At 26.1% G+C, this 9,734-nt stretch overlaps 2 protein-coding genes across 2 annotated transcripts; one reads left to right on the forward strand and one right to left on the reverse strand.

Moving 5' to 3' along the window:
• Window positions 1–5,049: 5,049 nt before the first annotated feature.
• Window positions 5,050–5,793, forward strand: LOC112598859 (translationally-controlled tumor protein homolog). Its single transcript, XM_025345504.1, has 2 exons — window positions 5,050–5,403; window positions 5,522–5,793. The coding sequence occupies exons 1-2, from the start codon at window positions 5,050–5,052 to the stop codon at window positions 5,687–5,689; spliced, it is 522 nt and encodes a 173-aa protein (XP_025201289.1). The 3' UTR covers window positions 5,690–5,793.
• Window positions 5,794–7,158: 1,365 nt separating this feature from the next.
• Window positions 7,159–9,226, reverse strand: LOC112598935 (NADH dehydrogenase [ubiquinone] 1 beta subcomplex subunit 9). Its single transcript, XM_025345602.1, has 3 exons — window positions 8,969–9,226; window positions 8,400–8,542; window positions 7,159–7,481 (listed from the first exon to the last, which is right to left on the reverse strand). Exons 1-3 carry the CDS (start codon window positions 9,064–9,066, stop codon window positions 7,288–7,290), a joined length of 435 nt encoding a protein of 144 aa, XP_025201387.1. The 5' UTR covers window positions 9,067–9,226; the 3' UTR covers window positions 7,159–7,287.
• Between the last annotated feature and the right edge of the window lie 508 nt (window positions 9,227–9,734).

Here is a 9,734-nt window from a genome sequence, read left to right on the forward strand (position 1 = left end):
ACTATCTCGTAACATAATGTTTATATACGCGATACGTCCATTAATCATTAGTCATTACCAGGATTGGGATTTTATAGCATTTGCATATATCTTATGCGACGCTTAAGAAATAGCAGAATAAGCTGAAAATGCATTTTATGATACAAAGAACTTAAATTAAAAATTTGGTTTTGCATAGATACTTTGCAATTTTTGGATTTTAGTGCTATTTTTAGACTTTTGAGACGTTTTGCATTTTTACCTGTTTTTGAATCAAAATTGGTCATATTCTATGAATTTATATTTCAATAAACGTATCTCTAAATTATTGTCAAATTAAATAAATAGAATATAGATAATAAATTAAATTTACATACCAAATATACAAAACACCCTGATGCGACGCGATTAAACTAGTTATCTGCTGATTTTGTTGGGGTTTTTTTCTATTGATAACGACTGCGATTGCCGATTATCATCGAACATGTATTGAAAGCATTAAAAGTATACTCTATTATATTTCCGTTTTTTTGCATTTTTTGTTATTTTTAACGCATATTTACTCATGTTTAAAGTCATATTTATGCAATTTTAAGTGTAATTTAAAATCCCAATCTTGGTCATTGGCTGAACAATAAAACATATTTATACTGACATGACCTGATTCAACTCTCAGTCAACAAAAAAAAATGAATCTTAGTCCTAAGGTATTGTGTACAAAATTGAAAAGTATTAAAGTTTTTGGAAATTTAAATGTTGTTATTTGAAGTCATTACAAAACAACTTTTTTTTAAATTTATTTTTGCTTTTTTATATCAGCTTTTTTTGTATCTACTTTTTTAATATCAGCATACATTTTAAATTTCATATTTCAAAACAGAATATTCTTACTACATTTTGAAATATGCAAATATAATTTCGAACGAGTATCTAGTTCAGGGGTCGGCAACCTTTTTAACCACACGGGCCATTTTTTTTTCAAATGTTCATCAAGGGCCACATTAAAAAAAAAAAATTACATATTATGATATAATACTTATAATTGTATTGCTATTATGAAACGGTTAGATTAGATTTTATTTATAAAGGAAAAAGAATTATATAATATTGAAAATTATATGAAAAATGTTATTGAACAAAAGTAAAACACAAAAATTAACCACCTTTGTGCGGGCCATCAAAAATTGCTCTGCGGGCCGCGGGTTGCCGACCCCTGATCTAGTTGATTAATAATTAACCACTATAGTTATAAATTATTATTAAAGCTCAATGATCGAAAATAATGGCACAAGGGTCTTAGGTATTCCAAAAAAGTTTAGTCTAATGTCCACTACCAACTCTATTCATCTAAACTTGAAATACCTATCTATAAAACAGTTATATCTCTAAGCTTTAAACCAATAATATTTTTCACTGAGGTTTTTTATTGCCTCGTTTCTATTATCCTTATTGTTTTTTCCTGTCGGATTTTTACCTTAACTTTTATTCAGGTTGCAAAATAATACATATAACATGTATATGATCATATTTAATAATTATTTTTTGTTATTTCTGATTTTATCTTATAAAATTAGTAAAATTATTATTAAAATGTTGAAAATCTTAACATAAACTCGTTTGTTCCTTTTGTACATAGTTATATACTTATATCTAGTTAAGGTAGTTCAAAACATTATTGGATAATTAAATATTTTTATTTTCCATAAGCACTGTAAAAACGAGAATATATCGTTGCAAAATTGATTTTTAAATGGTTATTTAAATAAAAAATGTTGAAGTTTTATTTTTAATTTTTTTTTTTTAGAAAAATGAAAATTAATCAATCAAAGAACAATTACAGTTGCATTTTTTTTTTATATAAAAAGCAGTAACTCAATATAATTTTAATAAAATAGTAACCAAATAACAGTACGTATACAATGTACATGTAGAGTACATTTTGGTACCAATATATTACATTTTTCAAACTATAAAGTATATATTGACTATTGAGTGAGCATTTGACATTTATTATTATTTATCAGCTCATTTCATTTTGATGTATTATTTAATTTTTTAAATTGCTATTCAACCTCTAATCTTTTTACGTAATAAGAATTCATAGTTGTAATTTGTTAGAGCACAAGTAGGTACATAATATAATATAAAAATACTAAAATATATTAAAATATTGTTCTAGAAAATAATCACTTTATTTAAAATCTATTATTTTAATTTATATTTAATCAATAACGCCTGTATAGATTTTTTTTATTTTAGTGAAATACTGAAATATAAATAAAAATTATTAGATTTTAACCGTTACATATTCGGGAATAAACCAATAAATAACGATTGTTAGTTACAAAAATTAGTTGCGGTTATTACATGTTATTACGACTAATTATAGATGGTTTTATTTTAAAACCAGTTTTAAGAATATAATTTAGATAGAATTAAATAATTGAAAATAAATAAATTAATAAATTAAAAACGGGTGTAAAAGAAAGTAAATTATCTTTTTAATCTTAGCTTAAGGAAAAAACTGGATAATTAATTAATAAGTTGTAAAAATCATATCATTCGCCCACACTGCAGTTAATGAGGGTGTGATATTTACATAGAGTAATATTACTCTATGGATATTTTTTAGTTTATAATAAATAACACAGAGGGTACATTAGGTAGGGACTGTGATTCTGATATAAGAGTCCTAAATTGAACGAGTGTTAGTTACGGTAACAAAATATGACTCATCAATCATCATCCATACTCCATAGTCCATAGACCATAGCGATCACATAGCGTAGATTACAATAAACTATTGTTTTACGCTAATGTTAAGGAAAATTGGTTTGAACTGTTTGAAGATAGGCATTATTAGATACAGAGACATTTTACTATTATAAACTTCATAAAAACCAAAAAATTATTTTACTTTTACAGTATAGTTATAACTTATAAGTTATAATACTAAATTATTAAATATATAGCTTTACTGGTTTACTGTTAAACTACTAAAAACGGCTAAGCGTAGAAAAATGTATAACAAGTTTAATGACACTTTTAATTTAATGAATAATTTTTAAATCTAGCATTCTAGCTGGTTTACCAACATTCAATGTCAGTCAAACCATTGTAATTTATAGTATAATATAATAATTGTAATAAATTAATAAGTATGGTTTGCGAGCGTGTCGCACCCAATGCCCTAATAATATGAACTAAGAAGTTTAATTTTAATATCTTACGACTTACACAGTTGCACCACGGCTAATGAAATGTGCTGTATCATTAATATATTATATATATATAGGTTACATATGTAAACTATAGCGCCGGTGACATCTGAAATACCTACTAAAAATGTCTATGTATATATATATATATATACCTATAATAGTATATACACCACGCATCCCAACCCACCAGAGTTCATTAATTCCCTTTAAATTAAATAAATGGTAAAAAAAATAAGAGGTAATTTAAAAAAATATATATACTATATTAATATTAATTTATGGAAAAATATCCTGAAATCTGATAACTAAGACTTAATACTTACAGCATGCTAAAAAATTATGAAGTACTTATATTTTTTAATATATACAATCTATAACAAAAGACAATAAGCATAAAAGTAAAAACAAAATAATTTACAGAACATGAAAACTTGAAAAGAGTAACTATACTCAGTGGCCTGTAGTAACACTTGGACGCAATAGGTACTTTTTTTTTGTAGTAACAATAATTAACTTGAAAAAATGTAAAATACCGCGAAACGGTACTTTTCTTTCGTAAGATATTCCTGATGTTTTCTGGAAAACAGTTTAATTCTAGGAAATTTTTTTAAAAGCAATAGATAATATAGGTATCAATATTTTTTATAAAAGCCGTTTACTGTGGTGTATATAGTATTGATATTTTATAGGTAAGCAGTGGAGTATTTTTTTTATTATTATTATTATTATTTCTTTTTTGGAGGAAAGGGGAAGGATGTACTTAATATTTGAATACCCGCGACTTAAAAAAAAAATAAATAGTTCAATTTATCTCAATTCACAATGTATTATTCATGCCTATTATAATATTTATATTCAAATTGCAAAAATGAAATTAATTTTTTTTTTTTATCATTTATTATTAAAATACACAATCTGTAGATATTATTTTATAATAAGCGTATGTGATGGAGGTGAAATGGCTTGAGTGGCGGGAGATAAGAAGTCGCTCATTGGAGGCACTTAAAAGAAAAATTAAATTAGGTAATTAACTAGATCTGACGCCATGTTTTAAGGAATATTTTTAAGCGAAATTTACAGTTTATCTAGAATATCTAGGAATTATTCAAATTTTCCTAGGTTAAAAAGAGAATTTTAAATACAGCTCCGAAGAATTACCCAAAATACGCCACTTTTGGTAAGTATTTATAACTTAACATAATACTATCATATGACAATAGAAATGAAAATCATAATTATATTTTAATGTTTATCGTTTAGTTAATTTAAAGCCTAAACCAAAACTATTGAGAATTTATTATTTAAAAGAATTGACAATTTTCATTTCTTGGCCATTTTTATGAAAATGTTAGATCTTAAAATTCAGTAGGTAGCGTAGATTAAAATAATAAATGTATTGTGTTTTTAACCGTGTCATATACAATTGAATATATTCAGCTTTCAAGTAACTCAATAATATATTATTAACATTATTGTATGTATAGAACATTACAATATGAGCCCAGTAAGTGAAGTTATGAATACATCAAAATTTCTAGCATGTAAAGATGCAAAATTAAAAAATACTAAATAGACACGATTGACGATATCAATAAATTTCCCGCCATAAAACTACAGAGATTTCATGTAACACAAACTGATTGTATTATCCAACCTCTTTGCAATCGAACATAGACAAATCAAAAAATGTTAATGATATCTAAGTGATAAATTCCACGTTATTCCTTTTTAGACGAATTCTTTTGTACTTCGGGTCTTTTGCCCTCTTTCCACTGCCCTGGCCGCGTGTCAGTAACCGTCTGTCGTTTTTATTTTTTTATCGTTCATCTCCGGTCATCTATTTTTAATAATGAAGATCTTTAAAGATATTTTCTCTGGTGACGAGATGTTCTCGGACACCTACAAGTTCAAACTCGTTGACGGCGTCTTGTACGAGGTATACGGAAAGCTGATTACACGAAAAGTGGGCGATGTGACGCTTGACGGCGCCAATCCATCTGCTGAAGAGGCCAGTGAAGACAATGATGAGGCCGTAGAAAGCGGTGTGGACGTAGTACTCAATCATCGTCTGATGGAGACATACGCATTCCCGGATAAGAAATCTTTCACTCTATACCTTAAAGAGTACATGAAACGGTTAGTGGACAAGATGGTCGAGAATGGTAGTACCGAAGTGGATGTCTTCAAAACCAATATTAACAAAGTGAGTTTAATGGGTCTTTTTATTGTATGCAAGATCTGGCTATATTGTGTTGCCTTAATACAATGTGCTGAGTAGTTATTTTTACCACTGTTAATACCGTCTGTTTTGTTTTACAAAGGTTATGAAAGATCTGCTCACAAGATTTAAAGACCTCCAGTTCTTCACAGGTGAAAATATGGATATCGAGAACGGCATGGTAGCTATGCTTGAATACAGAGACATTGGTGACGACAATGTACCAGTGTTGATGTTGTTCAAACACGGACTTGAGGAAGAAAAATTTTAAGCAAATAAATGGTTTAATGATACTGTCATTTGCAATATATTTGCTTGAACATGATTCGCTATACCAACTAAATAAGCGATATAAAAATAATTTTTCGAAACAAACTACTGTATTTTTATTTATCCATACTAAACCAAAATGAATTAAATAAATCTGAGATTTGATTCTTTTATAATTTAATAAGATTGGTTTTAATCTGTTGCATTGTGTTAGGGTAATCACTAATATTACTTATTAATATAAACATAAAAAATCAATACGAACAACACTAAATATACTGTATCAATTATGGTTTAAAAAAGTGAGTAATGACTAATGTTGTCTATACACTATAATTTAGATCAGAGGTGTCCAACCTCTTGTAAAGAGTGGACCACATACATTTTAATAATAATACATTCAGATTTAATGATTATATTTTAATACAATATATTTTTTTATAATTACATGGAAAAATATATTTATAACAAAAAAATTTTTTTTAATAATATAACGTTTTATAAAAATTGGTTGAGTCGGTCAATTGATTACCCGTATTGATAATGTGTGCCTAATGTCCATGCTATTGCTATCGGACCCAATAAAGATAAAAATGTCACACTATTAAATTTTTAAACCTTCTATGGGTTTATTGCTACTGATTTAGATTATGATATTGATACTGGTTATAGAATTACTATCAAGAAATTCAATTTAGTATAATGCATAAAATAATTAAATCTATTATGTTTTATTCTGCTAACATTTTAAAGTTTCAGTTATTTATGTTAATTAATCATTACTAAGTAGTTTATTTAGAAAAAATAATATTTTAATACTTATGGTTATTTTTAAAACCTCACTCTAACTGTCAACTAAAAAGTACAAATAAATGTCATTGACTTTAATGGATTGATATTTGATAATAAAACAATACAAAATTTAAAAAAGTATCAGGTAATTTTAGTAATTAATTTGTATCAATAAACAATTTTTTGGTTTATTAATTTGATAGTAATCAATATTCTGACGTAAGTAATGAACTTAATGAAGTATGTAATATGTGTAAGTAATTTTTAAATTCATTATTAAAATACTTTGGTCATTCAACATTATCATAATATATAAGGTTACTTACATTAATTAAAACATATTTTATTGAAAAGAGTATTTTATACTGTATATCTCATGGTTAAATTATGAAAAATACTCATTTAAGTAATTTATATTGAATATTGTATAATGTTTAAAAAATATTGGATGACTTATTTCATGTATCAATTTAACAATTATTGGTTGTTAGCATGTAGACTGACTAATAACTTTAAAATTAAAAATATAAATAATGATACTATTCAATACAACATAATATGACTCCTCGATATTTTTATTAAATAATAAAATTTAGTTACTTTATTATTTTACTTTTTAAACAATTACTAGTTACCTATAGTAAAAGTTAAGAATATAATTTAAAAGTGAAAATGATGATTTAATTCAGAAATCTAAGTTTATTTATTATTTATTTTACATACAAGATACATCATATTATTTTATGATAACAATCGCTAATTAGCAACAATCAATATTCCACTACAATCCACATAAAGAAAATTAATTTAATGATCGTCATGTGGAATGAATGGCTTTCCCCAGCGTTTTTCCCATAATGCTATGTATTCTTTTTTGCGTTCTTCTCTTTTAGCAAAGTACTTTGGATACTGTGCTTTTTCTAATGGATGCCAAGAATCCAAAACCCAGTCGGGAGGGAAACAATCTCGGTCAAAGGCTGTTCCGCCAGGTGAAGATGGAACTATAAAATAAATAATATTAGCATAGAATAGCACAAATAATTAAAAAAGTTAAATCAATTACCCATATTTAATTTTTAATATTAATGATTATTTTTTAAAGACTCAATTATAAATAATAAGATATTACATCAGTAGTTCTCAACCTTTTTTGATTCGTGTCACCTTCAGTCACTAGAACCAAATACTGTGTCACCCAAACATCAAAATAATAAACAATCTTAGCTGTGTATCGCACGACAAATGACTAGGTACACGTGTTTATCGGACCAAAAGATTAAATATAAATAATACAAACTATTATAAAGATACGAACTTTGAGGTATGTTATGTACATGATAGTGGTGGTATAGGTGTATAATATATTTATTATAAGAAATAGGTAATATGATTGTTTTTGAAAAAATTAATTTTTTTTTCTTTTCTTGTTAAAATTCTGCGTCACCCCTAAGCTAGGTCTGTGTCATCCTAAGGTGACATGTCACCCCGGTTGGGAACTACTGTATTACATTCAATACTCATTAAATTTTCACGGAACCAAGATATGCCACTACCAAACACCATGTCTTGTTTATAGAGTAATTAAATTAGAATTAATAAGAACTTCTACTGATATAACATAATAGGCACTAGTAATATACTTTACTTGTACCTAAATACCTATTAAATATTAATATTAATATTTCTTCATATACAAGGGCTCCACTTTTTAAAATGTAGAGGTCATATTAGGTATGCTAAAATTTCATGTTATTCTAAAATACCTTTCACTTTATTTTAACAATACAAATCATATTTATATCAACAGAAAAGAAAACTATTAAATAGGTATAGAATATTAGAAATGAAATTAAAAAAATGTAATTTTTATAGTTTTTAGTGAATTTTGATTTAACTATAGTCTATAAGTTTTTACTTACACTGATGAGGATAATAATGTTGATTAGCCCATAGCTCATGTTGACCTTTTTTTAACAATTCTTGTGCAGTTGGTACATCTATTATATTCTTGTTGTCATCAAAACGTTTTCTTAAGCGAATAATATTAATTCGCATCAATGGTCTAAGAAAAAATAAAGTAAAGAATGAAACAATAGGTAAAGTATTATAGCTATTTATTAATACATTTTAGAGAATAACACATCACAAGTATTGTAACCACGCTTAATATTAATTTAATAATTTGAATGTCAACTTTAGCTGTGACCTTTATAATTAAATAAAACAATTTACACAATTTAAATCTATAAAGTGTAATATTTTATACTACAAATTTTTGGACAGTTATAGATGATTAAAATAACCCAGGGTTACACATTAACACTTAATTTACAATAAAACTAAGTACAAAATTTTTTTTTTTTGATAATTTTGTTGGTATAATTATATATTTATCTTAAGAGTAATAATGATATTTATTATACTAATATTAGACTTAATAATAATTATAGATATTTTATTATTAGATCTCAAAAATTAAGCGTTTTACCTGTAATGATACCAATCCTCGATGGTCCTGCATGCTTTTTTATAAAGTGAACATACTTGTCTTTTATGAGTAATTATCTCATACGGTATATAAGACATGGTAAGGTAAAATGTAATACCTCTTACTATATTATATAAGAATAAAACTAAAAAATTGGGAAAATACCAGTAGATAACTCTCTACCTATTGAATATTCTGAAATTCCTATTCTGAAATCTGAAAAATTTTCATTTTTATCAGCGTTATCATAGAGCGACAGGAGGTACAGCTCGTATAATTTTTAACATACAAGTACATAATATAATATATATATATATATTATATATATTATATATACTATGTTTACAACGATAACAAAACATATGATTTTCTTTGAGGTGATGGGATATCAAACTATCGTTACAGATTCGATAGATGTCAGATGACAGATACATTATATCTAAAAATTAAATTTTCTTGATTCTTCAATAAGTCTTGAGATTTTAAAAACTCTTTTCTAACAATTTTCGTTCGAACCATTTGAGTTAATCTTGACTATCAAGTGGTTAGTGAATACCCCAGAAAATTGTAACTAGGTTGGTGTCCTTGTAAGACAAATTCAAACATTGGGATGGGAGATTTTCATTTTCATGATATCGCAGTTACAGACACGATATTGTATGTTTTAAAAATACATTGCATGGCGAAATATTATGTTTAAGGTAAATACAATTATAGTTAATTTTTTTAACCTAGTGATTTAAAAACAGATTGGCGCCACTGTCAT

The sequence above is a fragment of the Melanaphis sacchari genome, unplaced genomic scaffold (genome assembly GCF_002803265.2).
Source record: "Melanaphis sacchari strain LSU unplaced genomic scaffold, SCAv2.0 Contig4_pilon_pilon, whole genome shotgun sequence".
Classification (NCBI taxonomy): Eukaryota; Metazoa; Arthropoda; class Insecta; order Hemiptera; family Aphididae; genus Melanaphis; species Melanaphis sacchari.

Excerpts from the sequence above, each read along its gene's own strand:
- LOC112598859 (XM_025345504.1), top strand. The coding sequence starts at position 5,050 with ATGAAGATCTTTAAAGATATTTTCTCTGGTGACGAGATGTTCTCGGAC. Across the intron at positions 5,404-5,521 it reads TCAAAACCAATATTAACAAA|GTTATGAAAGATCTGCTCAC; the intron begins GTGAGTTTAATG and ends TGTTTTACAAAG.
- LOC112598935 (XM_025345602.1), bottom strand. The coding sequence starts at position 9,066 with ATGTCTTATATACCGTATGAGATAATTACTCATAAAAGACAAGTATGT. Across the intron at positions 8,543-8,968 it reads GAGGATTGGTATCATTACAG|ACCATTGATGCGAATTAATA; the intron begins GTAAAACGCTTA and ends ATTTTTTCTTAG. Across the intron at positions 7,482-8,399 it reads ACATTATTATCCTCATCAGT|TTCCATCTTCACCTGGCGGA; the intron begins GTAAGTAAAAAC and ends TTTATTTTATAG.